This window comes from Dendrobates tinctorius, unplaced genomic scaffold, assembly GCF_039654945.1.
Source record: "Dendrobates tinctorius isolate UK_male_01 unplaced genomic scaffold, ASM3965494v1 ptg000276l, whole genome shotgun sequence".
Taxonomy (NCBI): Eukaryota; Metazoa; Chordata; class Amphibia; order Anura; family Dendrobatidae; genus Dendrobates; species Dendrobates tinctorius.
In genome coordinates, this window is record NW_027361943.1 from 4,632,014 (window position 1) to 4,650,498 (window position 18,485).

At 42.4% G+C, this 18,485-nt stretch overlaps 1 protein-coding gene across 3 annotated transcripts in view; it reads left to right on the forward strand.

The window, feature by feature from the left end:
* The window catches only part of SMIM7 (small integral membrane protein 7), a 36,063-nt gene extending 18,642 nt beyond the window's left edge, over window positions 1-17,421 (forward strand). For 2 of the 3 annotated variants that reach the window (XM_073559849.1, XM_073559847.1), the window contains exons 3-5: window positions 5,632-5,684; window positions 13,679-13,769; window positions 15,691-17,421. In XM_073559849.1, coding sequence (XP_073415950.1) covers window positions 5,632-5,684; window positions 13,679-13,769; window positions 15,691-15,706 — 160 coding nt within the window. In that variant the 3' untranslated portion in view covers window positions 15,707-17,421. Of the gene's footprint in view, window positions 1-5,631; window positions 5,685-6,055; window positions 6,386-13,678; window positions 13,770-15,690 lie in introns of those variants that run through there. The other variant, XM_073559848.1, reaches the window with a different exon arrangement.
* The last annotated feature ends 1,064 nt before the right edge of the window (window positions 17,422-18,485 follow it).

An 18,485-nucleotide genomic window follows, 5' to 3' on the forward strand; every position in this document is an offset into this window, starting at 1 on the left:
TCTATGATACTATGACCGGAAATACAAAAATGTTTTGCCACAGGTAGATCCATTCTTTTTTTTTTTCTTATTGTGTGGTGATGAGAATTCATCCTTGTTCTCAGTTTTTGCCTGGTCTCCAACACAGACCCCCAGTTGAACACTTGGTACAAATAATTATGTACACCACATTAGATGTGATGTACTAAATGTCCAACTGGGGGTCTGTATGCTGCTCTCAGATTGGGTAGCACACACTTGGTTACAGATTCATTTTAAGCGTCCCGTGTGCGTGTGTCTGACGGGGAAGCAGGATACCCTATCGTCAAGCATGGAAGCAATCATCCTATTATATAACAGTGTGTACTTAAAATTGCTTATTTTGCCTTTCTGCCAGATAATTCTTCTCTTTTTCTCTGCTCTATGTAGCGACAGGAAGTCTCTTGTCTCTCCATTTATCATTCCCATCTTCACCTCCTGACCCAGCTTCTCCCTCCTCATGGGACTTTTGCACTGACTCATGACTCATACAGGAAAAATTCACCTCCTGTTTCTACATAGAGATTAGAAGGATTCAGCTAGGCAGTTTTTATTTATCTGATGTTATAGATCTAATGGAAAAGAGAAGATTTTACTGGGTAGAAAGCCAGAATGAGCAATTGTAAGTACACAGTGCTATATAATGTGATGACTGCAATATATTAACCGGTTCCCGACCTATGACGCATACCCTGTGTCATGAATTCAAAGCCCCCTTGCGGGTCGGATGACCGGGGTCAGTGAAAGGTCACCTGACCCGCAGATACACGGGGCTTTGTAATTCACCACAGGGGGCGTGGCTTCGCCCCCACGTGGCTACGATCGCTCTGACTGGCTGTTAAAAGTGAAACAGCCAATCAGAGCGATAGTAATATTTCATCAATGAAAATTGACAAAATATTAGAATCCAGCCATGGCCAATGCTGCAGTAGCATCGGACATGGCTGAAGACACCGATTCGATCGCCCCCCGCCACTGAATGACAGCGTCGATCTGCCGCCGCTGTCATCTGCCCCCCCTCCCATTCCCTCCGCTCCCCGCCAGCTTCCGATAACCCCCTCCCCCCTTCTCACCCCCCCGGCACCTTCTATGTCCCCCTGTCGCTCCCGGTGTCCGGCGGGTCCGGTTCATGGGCGCCGCCATCTTGGAAAATGGCGGGCGCATGCGCAGTGCGCCCGCCCGAATCTGCCGGCTGCAGATTCCATTATTTCATTTTGATCACTCTCACAGTGATCAAAATGAAATAAAAAGTAAATTAACCCCCCGATTATCACCCCCATAGGTAGGCATAACTAATAAAATAAAGAAAATATTTTTATTTTTATTTTTCCATTAGGGTTAGGGTTAGGGTTGGAAAGAGGGTTAGGGTTAGGGTTGGAAAGAGGGTTAGGGTTGGAAAGAGGGTTAGGGTTGGAAAGAGGGTTAGGGTTGGAAAGAGGGTTAGGGTTGGAAAGAGGGTTAGGGTTGGAAAGAGGGTTAGGGTTGGAAAGAGGGTTAGAATTAGGGTTAGAGTTGTGGTTAGGGGTGTGTTGGGGTTAGGGTTATGGTTAGGGTTGGGATTAGGGTTAGGGGTGTGTTGGGGTTAGGGTTATGGCTAGGGTTGGGATTAGGGTTAGAGATGTGTTGGGGTTAGGGCTGTGGTTAGGGGTGTGTTGGAGTTAGGGTTGAAGTTAGAATTGATGGGTTTCCACTGTTTAGGCACATCAGGGGCTCTCCAAACGCGATATGGTGCAACCATTGATTCCAGCCAATTTTGCGTTCAAAAAGTCAAACGGTGCTCCCTCCCTTCCAAGCCCCGACGTGTGCCCAAACAGTGGTTTACCCCAACATATGGGGTATCAGCGTACTCAGGACAAACTGGACAACAACTTTTTGGGACTAATTTCTCCTGTTACCCTTGGAAAAATAAAAAATTGGGGGCTAAAAAATTATTTTTGTGGAAAAAAAATGTTTTTTTCATTTTCACGTCTCTGCATTATAAACTTCTGTGAAGCGCTTGGGGGTTGAAAGTACTCACAATACGTCTACATAAGTTCCTTGGAAGGTCTAGTTTCCGAAATGGGGTCACTTGTGGGGGGCTTCCACTGCTTAGGCACATCAGGGGCTCTGCAAACGTAATGACGACTGCAGACTATTCCATCAAAGTCTGCATTTCAAAATGTCACTACTTCTATTCCGAGCCCTGACATGTGCCCAAACAATGGTTCCCCCACAAATATGGGGTATCAGCGTACTCGGGACAAACTGGACAACAACTTTTGGGGTCCAATATCTCCTGTTACCCTTGTGAAAATAAAAAATTGCGAGCTAAAAATTCATTTTTTGAGGAAAAAAAAAGATTTTTTTATTTTCATGGCTCTGCGTTACAATCTTCTGTGAAGCACTTTGGGGTTCAAGGTGCTCACCACACATCTAGGCAAGTTTTTTATGGGGTCTAGTTTCCAAAATGGGGTCACTTGTGGGGGGTTTCCACAGTTTAGGCACATAGGGGCTCTGCAAATGTAACATGACGCCCGCAGACCATGCCATCAAAGTCAGCATTTCAAAATGTCACTACTTCCCTTCCGAGCCCCGACGTGTGCCCAAACAGTGGTTCCCCCCCACATATGGGGTACCAGCGTACTCAGGACAAACTGGACAACAACTTTTGGGGTCCAATTTATCCTGGTACCCTTGTGAAAATAAAATATTGCCGACTAAAAAATTTTTTTTGGGGAAAAAAAATGATTTTTTATTTTCACTGCTCTGCATTATAAACTTCTGTGAATCACCTGGGGGTTCTAAGTGCTCACTATGCATCTAGATAAGTTCCTTAGGGGGTCTAGTTTCCAAAATGGGGTCATTTGTGGGGGAGCTCCAAAGTTTAGGCACACAGGGGCTCTCCAAACACGACATGGTGTCCGCTAACGATTGGAGCTAATTTTCATTTCAAAAAGTCAAATGGCGCTCATTCCCTTCTGCGCCCTGCCGTGCACCCAAACAGTGGCCCCCCCACATATGGGGTACCAGCGTACTCAGGACAATCTGGACAACAACTTTTGTGGTCCAATTTCTCCTGTTACCCTTGTGAAAATAAAAAATAGCGTGCTAAAAAATCATTTTTGAGGAAAAAAAATGATTTTTATTTTCACTGCTCTACATTATAAACTTTTGTGAAGCACTTGGGGGTTCAAAGTGCTCACTACACATCAAGATAAGTTCCTTAAGGGGTCTAGTTTCCAAAATGTTGTCACTTGTGGGGGAGCTCCAGTGTTTAGGCACACAGGGGATCTCCAAACACGATATGGTGTCCGCTATCGATTGGAGCTAATTTTCCATTCAAAAAGTCAAATGGCGCTCCTTCCCTTCCGGGCCCTGTCGTGCACCCAAACAGTGGTTTATGACCACATATGAGGTATCGATGTACTCAGGGGAAATTGCCCAACAAATTTTAGGATCCATTTTATCCTGTTGCCCATGTGAAAATGAAAAAATTGATGGTGAAAGAAAATTTGTGTTGGAAAAATTAAAATGTCCATTTTTTCCTTCCACATTGCTTTAGCTGCTGTGAAACACCTGAAGGGTTAATAATCTTCTTGAATGTGGTTTTGAGTAGCTTGAGGGGTGCAGTTTTTAGAATGGTGTCACTTTTGGGTATTTTCTGCCATATAGACCCCTTAAAGTGACTTCAAATGTGAGGTGGTCCCTAAAAAAAAAATGGTTTTGTAAATTTTGTTGTAAAAATGAGAAATCACTGGTCAACTTTTAACCCTTATAACTTCGTAACAAAAAAATATTTTGCTTCCAAAATTGTGCTGATGTAAAGTAGACATGTGAGACATGTTATTTAGTAACTATTTTGTGTCACATAACTCTCTAGTTTAACAGAATAAAAATTCAAAATTTGAAAATTGCGAAATTTTCAAAATTTTCGCCAAATTTCTGATTTTTTTCCACAAATAAACGCAAAAATTATCGACCTAAATTTACCACTAACATGAAGCCCAATATGTCACGAAAAAACAATCTCAGAATCGCTAGGATACATTGAAGCGTTCCAGAGTTATTACCTCATAAAGGGACACTGGTCAATTGCAAAAAATGGCCAGGTCATTAAGGTCAAAATAGGCTGGGTCATGAAGGGGTTACGAAGATAAAAACTTTGATGGGAGGAGGAGTGCTGGTTTAACTGTCAGACATTTATAACACATACTGTCAATATACCATAAGTGTTTCCTATGGAAATATGCCTTTAAAGGGAATCTGTCACCCCTTTTTTCGAATATGAGCTGCTGGCACCGACATCAGGGGCTTGTCTACAGCATTCTGTAATGCTGTAGATAAACCCCCAATGTAACCTGAAAGACAAGAAAAAAGAGTTAGATTATACTCACCGGGGGGGCGGTCTGGTCCGATGGGTGTTGCGGTCCGGTCCGGCACCTCCCATCTTGTAGCGATGACATCCTCTTCTTTCCTTCCTATTGTGGCTCCGGCACAGGCGCACTGCTCTGCCCTGTTGAGGGCAGAGCAGAGTCCTGCAGTGCTGGGAGAGGTCCGGCGCCTGCGCACTGCAGTATTCTGCTTTGCCCTCAACAGGTCAGTGCAGTGGGCCTGTGCCGGAGCCACAACAGGAAAGAAAGAAGAGGATGTCATCGTATGAAGATGCCGGGTATCGCTGATCGTGCTCGATCGGCCTGGGCCATTTTTTGATCGCTGGTCTCCCGCTGGCCAGCGCGCATTGCTGCGTGTGGCGGCGGGAGCCAACGATCAGCGAGGCTCCCAGCACTCTAAGCAGGCGCTGGGAGCTGGTATCGAAGGTAAATTTTGGGTTACTAAGCGACGCGAGTCACACAGTTACCTGATGTGTACCTTAGAAACCTGCGTGCTGGCAGCTCCCGGCGCGAGCATGCAGGTTTCTAAGGTACACATCGGGTAACTAAGTCATGCACGCCGCTTAGTAACCCGATATTTACCTTAGAGACCAGCGTCCTCACTCGTGCTGATCGCTGGTGAAGCTGCCTGTTTGGCAGCTCACCAGCGATCATGTAGCGATGCATCAGCGATCCTGACAAGGTCGTATCTTTGTTGGGATCGCTGGTGCATCTTTATGTGTGACGGGGCCTTAACTCTTTTTTTTCTTATCTTTCAGGTTATGTTGGGGGCTTATCTACAGCATTACAGAATGCTGTAGATAAGCCCCTGATGGCGGTGCCAGCAGCTCATATTCGAAAAAAGGGTGACAGATTCCCTTTAAGCTTTCTATGGCAGTGAATGGAGAAATCTTCTAAAACCCAATTAAAAGACTGATCACTTCTACGGCTCCCTGTTTAATAAACCCCACTAATGGAATCATTGTATTTTGCAGTGGGAGACCCTAGCCATCAGATATGTTAGGGTGTTACTTGCATGTCATATTTCCAGCAATGTGCCCATATTAATTGACATGGTGCTGTGATGCAGCATTGCCATACTGTGACCTATGGCTATGTGTCGCATTAGTCACCATGCATGTCATATGGCTTGTCTGGCATTGTTGCACAGCAGCACAGCTTATCATGAAGGGTGAAGATTTCTGATAAATGATAGGAACTTTATTACTTGTTCACACAATGTTTTCACCCTTTCTAATCACAGAAAGAAGAAAGATTCCCAGGGATTTGGAGATGATCCCTCAGAAGCAACTACAGGTGTGTACAAGTTCCCAAACATATTCTACACAGTGAGTGCTCATGGAAAGCATCAAATCTAATCATTAATTCGTTTGGTGAGCCTAAATTGTCGAGGCAGCCTAAAATGAGTGATGTTGAAGGTGCAGCTTCAAAGCCACAAATGCACTCTCCATGAGGAGCATCACACATGGTGGAAAGGTCCTAAGATTATTCTAAAATGGTTTTCTTAGTAGCAGAAAATACTATGTAGTCACATTGATAAGGATATACTGGCACTAGACTGCTACGACCCTCTGGAAGCTGTGCTGTCCAGCCACCATTAAAGGGAATGTGTCATCAGAAGATGGCTGCCTGTTTGAATCAAGTTTTTATTTTTAAACTTGTTTCAGGAGATCCACAATGAACAGATTCGACCCAGTCAATGTATTGATACTTCTAATCAGCATGTGCAAAGGTCATTGTGCAGCGGTGACACCCCCTATTGTGACTGGTGGATCCTATGTATAGAGGCGTTAGCTGTCTTTGTAATCCAGTCTGTGAAGAAAATGGGACTGCTGAAAAGTCATTGATGCTAAAATATCCCTAGTAGTTAATGGAAAATTGCAAGTTTTAAACTTTTTTTTTTTTTTTTTTTTTTTATAGTTTGTTTCTTTCTGTGTGATGTGGTAAAAAAAAAAAATCTCCAAAAAAGTTTCAAAAATAAATTTAACAAAACCAGATTTAAGTGATGGGTATTATTTGATGCAATCCTTTTAATGTATAAAGAAACATTCCAAGTTCTTCTATAACTGAGATTTTCACTTTGTCACTGTCTAATTGCTGCAAAACCACAATGCTGAGAATGCTCTAACATAGGGATGTCAAACTCCGAGACACAGAGGGTCAAAGTTAGAAACTTGGATAAAATCGCAGGCCAATCTTGAAATTTATTAAAATGTATACAATTGAGGAAGTTTTTCCTTATCAAATATAATGAACCTTTTCATATGGAAACAAACTTTAAAGGGGTTGTCCCATGAACCAAGTACATGCATAGTATGATGACCCTACTGTACCCCCCTCCCCAACCCTTTAACTCCCCCAGCAAAGTATGGTGACTCCAACAAAGTTTGATGTCCCAACTGTGATCCCCACACATAATGGGCCCCACGTAGTCCTCCGGGCTGAATACTGGGCCCCACGTAGTCCTCCAGGCTGACTACTGGGCCCCATATTTTTTCCATTTAGTAGAAATGTTTACACTTTTAAAGTATTACGACATCTGGAGAGCCACAGGTTGGAGACCACTATTGTAGAGACTGAGAGTTAGGCCATTTCTCTGCAAGCCTAAGGACTGGCCACCATATTTCCCAGGACTTAGGGCTAACTAGGCGGCACGACTGTATTGTCTCGTTTAGATGATCGTTCTGTTTCAGTAGAACATCATGTTCTTGGAAGAATATGCCCTGTTTACACAGACTGATGTGCAGCCAAGAACGATGATATTTCTTTGAAATTACACATACAATTTTATGTTCATGGAAGGAGGGAGAAGCTTAAAGCAGAGCTCCTCCTATCTCTTCCCCCTCTGTCTACATAGAATCTCATCCGAGAAACTGGGTCTGAGCAGAAAAAGTAAATTAATGTGCATGCAAAATGTAATTGCATATGAACACATGACCTTTACACAGAGAAAACCAAAAGCAAAACACAAAACAAATATCCTGGAATAAAAAAGTAAAAAAACATATTGCAAAAATTGCATGAAGGTAGTAATAATAGTAATAATAATAAGGGTATTTAGTTAACATAATTTTGATCAAAATAATGTAGAAGCCATCCCGCCACGTCACGGCAACCCTTGTGGGACAGTCCTAACTCTTGTATTTAAAACCTTTCCACTTGTCAAGTGACGTAAATGTGAACAAGGACAGAGGGACTGAACCACCAGTAATAGTATTTTACTTTTTTATTCCAGGATATTTGTTTTGTGTTTTGCTTTTGGTTTTCTCTGTGTAAAGGTCATGTGTTCATATGCAATTACATTTTGCATGCACATTAATTTACTTTTTCTGCTCAGACCCAGTTTCTCAATTGTTTCATTGTGCATTCTGTGCATATAAGGGTGTGACCGCCCTGTTTCTGAGTTGGAAAATCCATCCTGTCTGGCCTATACTATTACTGGTGGTTCAGTCCCTCTGTCCTTGTTCACATTTACGTCACTTGACAAGTGGAAAGGTTTTAAATACAAGAGTTAGGACTGTCCCACAAGGGTTGCCGTGACGTGGCGGGATGGCTTCTACATTATTTTGATCAAAATTATGTTAACTAAATACCCTTATTATTATTACTATTATTACTACCTTCATCCAATTTTTGCAATATGTTTTTTTATTTTTTTACTTTTTTATTCCAGGATATTTGTTTTGTGTTTTGCTTTTGGTTTTCTCTGTGTAAAGGTCATGTGTTCATATGCAATTACATTTTGCATGCACATTAATTTACTTTTTCTGCTCAGACCCAGTTTCTCAATTGTTTCATTGTGCATTCTGTGCATATAAGGGTGTGACCGCCCTGTTTCTGAGTTGGAAAATCCATCCTGTCTGGCCTATACTATTACTGGTGGTTCAGTCCCTCTGTCCTTGTTCACATTTACGTCACTTGACAAGTGGAAAGGTTTTAAATACAAGAGTTAGGACTGTCCCACAAGGGTTGCCGTGACGTGGCGGGATGGCTTCTACATTATTTTGATCAAAATTATGTTAACTAAATACCCTTATTATTATTACTATTATTACTACCTTCATGCAATTTTTGCAATATATTTTTTTACTTTTTTATTCCAGGATATTTGTTTTGTGTTTTGCTTTTGGTTTTCATAGAATCTCATCCGTAACAGCCGCCATCTCCTATCTCCGTAATGGGAAAGTATTCACAAGTATTACAAATTTGCTTACTTCCATGTTGATTATGAAATATAAATTAAAGTGAAGGTTACGCTTGAATCTTGTCACCTAACAAACAAGCATTGCCCAGTAGGCCAATAATTGGGAAATGAACGTACGCAGGAAGACTCGTTCATGATTGTATACCTGTCTAATTTGATCTGTCACGGGGTTACCGCAACAGAAAGGAGCCAGAAGACCGCAGCGTCTGATTGCTGTTACTCCTGCGCTGAAAAGAAGCACATCACCTCCTTTTTTAATTAGTGTTTATTTCTTTTGGCAGAACAGGGGTTAATCGGCCATGGTGAAAGCTCTGGGAGTCTGAGCTCGGTTATCTACTCCCATCCCCTTCATAATCTGGGTCGTGATTGAAACCCATGTCAGAGCTAGCTTATGCTACATGGCTTGGAGGAGAGTTGTTTATATGAGAAGGAGTTTGGAGGAGTTATCTGTGACTGTTGCTTGGGTTTGAAAGTGTGATTCCCTTCCTTTAGATCATATATATCCCTACAAATTTTCTTTATTGATTAATAAACCATATTCAATAGTTCACAGCAAAAAAAGTACACAAACGAAACTGTGTTCCAAAAATACCAATTAAAATGGGTAAGCTAGAAGTCCCGCTTACGTCAACTAGGCTGTCGCCTTCCTGACTGCAGAGGTTGGCACCCTAGGGGGGAACGTTGTGGCGCCCCGCTCCACGATGGCTGACCCTAGGATCCCAGGTACCCTCGTTTGTGTTGCCTTGTTTGTCGGGTTGGTGTACTGCGGTGCACGGCAGATCCCCACTTCCCTGGGTGGGAGAATAGTACAGACTGAGGGCTGATACAGGAGATAAAGAAAGGAGACTGTTATCTGTGACTGTTGCTTGGTTTTGAGTGTGATAATTCCCTTTCTTCTCCTACTTTGGTTTAACACCATCCTCCACTCCACGGTGCATTCCTCTGTTATGTGTGTGTATATTTGTATGTTTGGGAATTTTTGTTACCCCTGTTCATATTACCTTGTTAATCTGGTTGGTGTATTACAGTACACTACTTCCATGGGTGAGGGAAGGGTACAAACTGAGATCGGATTCAGGAGCTAAGGCAAAGTACGTGCCTTTGACATCTTCACCTTCAGAAGTATCCCGGGGAATAGCGCAAGCTAGGGTGCCCCTTAGTGTTACGGACAAGGAAGGAGCCCCTTGTCCTGGGTCACCCGACAGCTGAGTCGTGACATGATTGTTATGGGCTTTTCTTGGTAATTTCTATGATTTCCAGTCTAGTAAATTGTGTGCCGACTCTCAAGATGTTAAAAAGGTTTTGGAAAAATATAAAAATTAAAACTGAAAAATAGAAAATCCTTACATTTGAACCAATGTCCCAGCCAAATATGATGGATCACTCGATAAATATAGTGAACAGTATTTGTTCATGGCAGTGTTCCTATTGTGATATGTTTAAGGCCTCTTTCAGACGTCAGTGTATCCGGTATGTGTGACAGTCGCCATACATACGGGAGACACTTACACACATAGACCCATTCAAGTGGTTCTGTGCACATGTCGGTGTGTTTCCTTGGACCTTGTGTCTGTGGGCAAAATACACTGACATGTCTTTCTTTTACTGGCAGTACGGGCTGCAAAACGTCTCGCACACGTGCACACAGATGACACACAGGGATGTCATCCGTGTGACATGTACCGGCGCCTGAGAATCAGCGGTACAGTGAGCGCTGTTCCCCAGTGCCGGGTTCTGAAGACCGCTCTCGTAATTCTCTTCTGCTTTGCCGGCTATTAGCAGGAGCAGGATAGAATGATGAGTTCTATTCAAGTGATAACAGTGAGAGCACCGTGGGAAAAAGTCGCTGAGTTCAGCCTGGTTGGCAACACAGCCTCAGTGACCGGCGGTATCCTTGATGATGTCACCGCCGGTCACTGAGGCTGCGCTCGCAACAGCTCATTCACCGGTGGTTCTCATCCTGGACGGTTGCAACTTGGCACTGTCCAGGTTGAAAACTATCCCCCAGACATGCATTACGGCATGGGACAGAAAGAAGGACAGGTGAGGGATATTGTTGTTTTTATTTTTGTTTTATTGCAGGAGACGAGGGATTCAGTGTAATTAGGCGGTGGGTGAGTTTAAAAATAAACAGTTATATAAAAACGGAAAACTGTGTTTTGTTTTTATTTCAAATAAAGACTTTCTTCTGGCTGTGTCTTTATTTACCGTATAATTATAGGATTAGTAATGGATGGGTGTCTTATAGATGTCTCTCCATAAGTAATCTGTGGGCTTGATATCATCTGACAATACTAAGGTCACATCAACCCCACAAATATGAACCCCATTTGCCAGGGCAAGTGGGAAGAGCTGGGCAAAGAACCATAATTGGCACATCTAATCGATGCGCATTTTCTGGGTGGCTGTGAACTGCTATTTTTAAGCTGGGGGGGGTCAATATCCATGGCCCCTTACCTGCCTGAGAATACCAGCCCCCAGTTGTCAGTTTTACCTTGGCTTGTCAAAAGTGGGGGTGGACCCCACACTGCTTTTTAAGTTATTTCAATAATTTAAAAGAAAGCGTAGGGACCCCTGTATTCTTGAATAACCAGCCTTGCATAAGATGACAGCTGAGGGTTGCAGCTCCCAGCTGTCAGTTTTGCCTGGCTGAAAATACAAGGGAACCCACGCTGGATTTTTTTTATTTATATCGTAGTCAGCGGCTGAGGAATACTCTCATCAGCCGCTTCTGCTCTTACTATTATTAGCAGTAGGTTGATGGGAGTAATAGTCCCATCAGCCACCGCCTGCTCTCATTGTTATCACTTGAATATAACTCTCATCATTCTCCTCTGCTCATGCTGATTGCCAGAATCGCAGGGGAGAATGATGAGAGCAGTCTTCATCAACAGGGAACAGCTCTAACTGTACTGCTTTTTCGTAGGAGCCGGTGTGTGTGGTACCGATGCGGCATATGGTTTCCACATGTGTGCCACTGGTATTATGCACACAGATAAATGAACATGGATATCTCCGGTACCGGAAATATCAGGACATGTGAAACAGGCCTAACAGAGGGTGTGCAGAAATATGTTGGTAAACGTCTACATCCACTTTGGGTTACTCACCGGTTCTAACTTGCGCATTCTGCAGCTCCGGTCTGAATGCAGCTTATTCTCTGACTATAGAACATCTGACCATAGGAACGCATGCCATCAGCTTATTCTTTCCTGCATCTAGTGAGCGATCCATCTTATATGGCTGGGACATCTGTTCAAATTAAGTGACTTTTCTCTAATAATCTGATTTATTATTTGTATCTTGGACTGGATCTAGTTTTTTTTTTTATAATCTTGTAAATCTGGCAGTATATGCTTAGCATCTATTAGTCCCCTAAGGGAACTTGAACCTGCGATCGTCTGATAGCTTGTACTATATACAGCAACGCCACAGCATTGCTGTATGTGGCATAAATTGCAGTCTGTCAGTGGCTGTTAAAGGCAGATAACTGAATTCTTCAGCATTTATCTGCTGGGAAAGAAGCAGGCTCAGGTTGCGAGCCCGCATTAAAGGCAGGGAGGCAACACATGATGGACATAGTACGTCATAAGTTGTTAAAGGGATTGTAATAGCTTGATGTAGTTTATGTGAATTTGTTTCTGTTTATAGCTCTGCCTTACACACAGGACTGGAGATCCTACATCTACCTGCAGTTTCGGATATGTCCTCATAGATCTTGCATAACACCAGTTTGGCAGGTTCAGCCAGGACAATTGTTAACGTTCATCCTATGGAAGAATCATTTGTCTTTTGATTTGTCTGAAAACCTGAAGGGTTCAGAACTCTCCATTCTTTGTAGCTTGGAAAATGTGCAAAATGTGCAAAATTTTCTTGTGTGTGTACTGTACATCACAAAACTTTGTTGTGTACAGAACCTTCTTATTATGAAGACAGACAGGATTATAATGCCAGGTGACATCTCTACAAACAGCTGATAACAATGGGCGATGTCACAGCTGACCCTGCTCCTTCACAATGACCTTTCCCCAGGCCAGAGGATGGCAAGACAGCTCTCCTGCATAACTCAGTCATGCAGCCTATGGCCAAGTAGATGGTGATATGCCAGTAAAAAAAATCCAACATTTGCAAAACGACATTGAACATAAACCCCTTGGTGATTTTCTGATCACATACCCCTTACTCTCCTAAACTTCCTGTACAACCAATAATTATCATCTATACTGAGGATGTGCGGTTCCAACGTGATTGTACTGATCATCAATAAATGCTCTAATACTTAAGCAATGGCGGAATACATCACATTTTGGCTTCCTGACTCCATTTGTGTGACTGATTCCCAGCTCTCCCACATTATGTATTTGCTACAAATCAGTTTCCATCTGCAGCATTAAGTGGATGTTCACAGATGAGATGTAAGCATGCTTAACATAATCCTATTTGGAAGATCTCCACAGCCGGCTGGTCCTTCTCTGATAAGCCGGTGCCACGTTCCTGTATTAGGCACATTTGGTGAGTGGTAAAACACCATATATGTGCACTGAGTATACCCGTATGTATGGTGGGAAGAGGTGGCAGCTATACAGCCTTGCGTCATGCTTGGATGGACACCTGACCATGTGCCTGACATACACGAGCCGTGGATTTATGGTTTTGGCACTGCTTTTGCAGGATTCTGTTTCAATGGCTTATGCTTATGGCAAAAGCTTGATTTGCTTGCTTATTTTTATGCATCCATACAGAACTGGTAGGGGATTAGTAAAATGAGGTTTACTCATGGGGTTGGACTACTATTTAGACATGATCTTCTATCAATAGGAACCCAAGAACGGGAGCTGCTCCTGAAACCTGTACCAGGACTCCATTCATTTTCCATGGGACTGCTGGATATAGCGGACTGCCGCTATTGCTGGCAGTCCAATAGAGGATAAATGGAGTGATGGTGCAATACAGAGACCCATTCTTGGGATCGGTGGGAGTCCCAGGAGTCGCACGAATTTTGATTTAGGCATGTTCTGTATATACACTTACAGTAGTTCATGTATGTGTGCCACTTCAAACTAATAATGTTTTTCTTTTTTTTCAGGTGACAATATTCGAGAATTTCTTCTCAGTTTACGCTACTTCAGAATTTTTATTGCCATGTGGAACATATTTATGATGTTTTGTATGATTGTGTAAGTAGGGTTTCTTTTTTTCCAACATTTTAGAAGGCACTTGTTTACTGTAATAATTTATAAATGAATTTCTGATTAGAGTTAGGCTGGGGCCAGACAGCGCTTTTGGCCGGCAACACGGATCAGGCAGCCAAAAATTCCAGTGCAGCTGAATGGGGTCGTATTGCACCTGGCAAAGTACAGTGACCAGCAAGTTGCCAAGAATCCCAACTGGTTCTGTATTTTCCAACTTCCTTGCAGCACCTTCTGATTGACCTGCATTATGTAGCAGTGGCATAGACCAATATTTGACTGCCAAGCGGTGTCCCCATCAGATCTATGTGCTGCGCTGCTCAATAGGTACAGTGTTGGGCTAGTAGATTGGGACTAGTGATGAGCGAGTATACTCGTTGCTCGGGTGTCCACCGATTATTTTGGTGTGCTCGGAGATTTAGTTTCTGTCGCTGCAGCTGCATGATTTGTGGCTACTTGACAGCCTGAATACATGTGGGGATTGTCTGTTTATTAGGGAATTCCAACATGTATTCAGGCTGTCAAGTAGCCACAAATCATGCAGCTGTGGTGACGAAAACGAAATATCCGAGCACACCAAAATACTCTGAGGACACCCGAGCATGCTCGGGAAAACCGAGCAACGAGTATACTCGCTCATCACTAGTTGTGACCAGCTCTGTCTCTTGGCACAAGTCTGCATTTAATCTTACAATGTCCATGAGATCATAATGATTGCTAATGTAGAATCTCTTTGGAAGGGCACATGACCAGTTACCTTGGCCGAGTGCTATTCTGTGAAAACCACGAATGTTATGAGTACGAGTGCTAATGGGTTGTGCACACGTCCAGTCCAAGGGAAAAATCGGAGACTTGCCACTTTTTTTTTTTATCCGAGTCTCTGATCAAAATTGGCAAAGCAAGTGTAGGGGACTGCACCATAGACATCGGACCACACTTAATGACACCCGAGGATGGTCCGATTTTCATGGACTGAGGATGGAGAATTCTGATCAGAATCAGATGGAGAGAAAACAGCCGTGTGACCCTACCCGAAGGCGGAGAATTGGGATTTTCACATCATGTGCTAGCTGTCGGGCATGTTCTTGACAACCGGCTAACACGGTGACGAGCTGGGATATTCTCGAATTTTATTACATCCGTGTCTCCGGTGCGTTAACGTTAGACTTTGCATGCGCCCTGTTCTCATCCGGCAAGCAAAGCCAAATCCCAACAGTGTACAGTTCCCTCAGGGGTGGACAACCCCTTTAAAAGACACAAACATCTTTGTGGGCAGATTTTCATGTATTTTTTTTTCCTTAAATGCATGTATTTTTGTCTAAGGATCATTTTTGCAATTGCTTTTTCTTAACAGTTTCCTAGAAACTTTGCACATTCTGTATAGAAATATAGCCTTTGTGTTGCAGTTTGTTGTCACAGAATGAGTTAGCAGAGAATCTGTCAGTGAGCTCGTTCTGATGGGAGAATTCTTAATGGTTAAATTTTGTTTTCTGAGTTCCTTTCAGCTGATTTTTTTTTTTTTTTTTTTATCACAAGAAAGTTTAACTGAACTTTGTAGTTATAAATCAGTTGGAAGATAACTGTTACAACCGCTCCCACCAGCCAGCAAGCTCGCTGACTGATTCTCAGAAAAATCAGTCAGCAATAAACAGCACAGTGATTGTATGTGTGCAGTTTTTGCAGCATTTTTAAGTAAACCCAGTTGCAAAAAATAACTTTCAGCCAAAAATACAGGTATAGAAGTGGGGAAAAATTGCCCCTCAAGGTATCCATATACTTTAAAACCTAGCTGCCCACCCCGGTAATAACCTGTTTCTATGTGTACTAAGCCACAAGTGACTTTATTGCACTGTAATGTGTGTCTGAGAATAAATGACATGTATTAATTCTCCTCTCTTCTTCCTTTCAGGTTGTTTGGATCATAAACATGATGGACATAGACATGGTTCTCTACAGTGATGTGAATAGTTTTACCCTACAATAACCAAGCTCCCTTTCCATCCATCTCACCAAGGCCTAGTTGATCTGCAGATAAAGGCATTCTATTGTCATGTACATATAATGGACTGTTTTGTGTCTTTATCACAAAATTATTGTGAAAGTAGAAAACCAAACCTTATTTTAGCATGGAACAACCTCTTGCAGTCGCTAAATATAATGGTATGTTTAGTTGTTGCCAGAAAGTACATATAAAAGTAATATGAGTGCATTGCAGAAGCACAGACCTTTCTTGATCACCCATAAATGTCTTCCTGAAGATGACACTAAATGGTTGTTTTTTTTTTTTTTTTACTACATTACTGCTCAAATAGGGCATAAAGGTAAAACATACTACATGTACTACAACTTGCTCCCACGAGTAAATACTGTACTTGTATTTTGTCCTAAAAAATCTTTTTTGCAATTGGATTTCATAAGATTTTTTTTGCCACTGTCTGTTGCTGGCTGTAGAATGAGTTAAGTAAGAATCGGTCAGTGAGCTCATACTTTTGGTCTGTTAGGAGAGTTTAACTCTTCTTGTTTTTCTCCACTCGTAGACCACATCAAAGTATAGCGGGAAACAAAGAACTGAACGGTGCAAAATGTTTAGTGTATCACAATTGCAAAACTGATGATTTAGCTTGAAATGCATGCATTTAAATCAAATAATAAAATTGTCCCCAAAGCAGGCCACAGTATTTTCACCCTGAAGAGTCCGTGTAGGTTCAGATACTCTTAGAATCAGAATGTTTTGTGGGTTTTGAGCTGAGACATAACTAATACTTACAAGACTGTGGTCACTCGTGGAATCCAAAATGGACTAGGTAATCGTGTAGAATTCCCCTATTGCGATAGTGAGTGTATCTTTAAAACACTGATAAGTTAGTAAATGTTTTACATTTGACTTTCTTTTAAAAGAGAATCTGTTCCCAGGTTTTTTGCTATCGGAGACCAGCATTATGTAGGGAGAGAGACCCTGAGTTCATGGATGCATCACTTACTGGGCTGCTTGCTGTAGTTTTGATAATCGCTTGTTTTATCTGCTGCAGTTCTCTGAAAGCTGAGCTCTGTAAATCTGTCCACACCACTGATAGGCAGTTTTCTATATACACTGTGCACAGGCAGAAACTGCTAATCATTGGTAAGACTGGGGATATACAGAGCTCTTGAATATGGATGACTGCACGGTAGCAGGTTTACTGGTCCTCTAGTGATATTACTTTTCATTTGAATATGATCAATGCTATAGTAAGCAGCCCAATAAGTGACACATCCCTCTATCAGGGTCTCATTATGGTGCTCTCCGATTATGTTGCATAAACCTGGAGACAGACTCCGTATAATGCTGGTGCTACATTACATGCGTGGTAAGACTTCTCAAAAACATTGATATATTTTGGTTTTGCCTGTATTTGATGGTTTTAGTATTTTTTTACCACTCTGGCAACCAGTCAGTTAATGAAAGAATTCGTGCTACATGGTTTTCTGAGATTGTAGAGACAATAAAGGTCCAGTAAAGTCTTTCTCTCACACACTATTTTTATTCCACTTTCTTTTCTGTCACGTAAAATCACTGATTTTAATGTGTTTTGTTTATCTTTTTACAAATGTATGTGTAGTATTTTTTTTTTTTTTATAATGACTGGGGGGGGAGGAACCATATAAAAACACACCAAGAACTAAGCTTTGTTAGGGGGGAAGGGACCCGCAAAAAAAGCCACGACCAAAAGTGTAAATAAAAGGTTTGAAAAAAAATACGGTTAATGGTTGATTTCTTATGGACGCATAGCCAACACTTGACCTCCAGTGTTTTGCTGCTTGTAGATCGCGGCTGTAATACATGTATCTGATCGACTGTTGTTCAGTGGCCTCTGGAGTAAGCGTTTGTGGCGAGGCGCATGCCACTCTGGATTCATGTATGCCTCGTAATGAATCAGGAGCATCTATCTCCAGCAAATTCACTTTTTAGCTCATGGGTGTGGTACATCCAGCCACAGGCCCTTTAAGGCTCGTAACATTCTTTTCTCTGGCCCCTGGCAGATTCCCAGGGACCGCAGTTATCGGACCACGGATCACAGTGCTTGGGCCAGTAGCTGTCAAAACGCTGGCCCTTAAATTGCTCCTGACACTGCATGCAGTATTTCACTACTTTGGTGTGTGGACTAAGGCCTCTTTCACACTTGTTTTTTGTGTCAGTTAAAATCCGCCAAAAAGGCGGACAAGCGGATCCGTTCCTAACAGATGTGAACGGATGCCACAGGATCCGTTTTTGGACGGATCCGCAGAATGAGGAAATTTAAAGGAACTGCTGGCCGGGAAAGAGAGAGAGAATGAGAGAGAGAATTTTTTTTTTATCCGGCACCCAGACAGAATTTCGGGTTAAATCAGTGTCTGGAGGATCCGCCGCCCAAAAAAAGTTGCAAGCTCCATTTGGAAATCTTTGCGGATGTTGACGGACACCAACATTTTGGCGGATCCGCACAAAAACGGATGCAACGGACGGCAATCCGTCAAGATCCGCCAATAATGAAAGTCAATGGGGAAAAAAACGGATCCGCAAAAAAAATGGCGGATCCGTTTTTTTTCCAAATCGGCGGATCTTGACTGATTGTCAAAAACAGAAGTGTGAAAGAGGCCTAAATGATTTCATCCTGCATCAGGACATACTTTGTGGGCAGAGTCAATGCACTCTGCACTCCAGTCCCACCGACAACAGCACAAGCC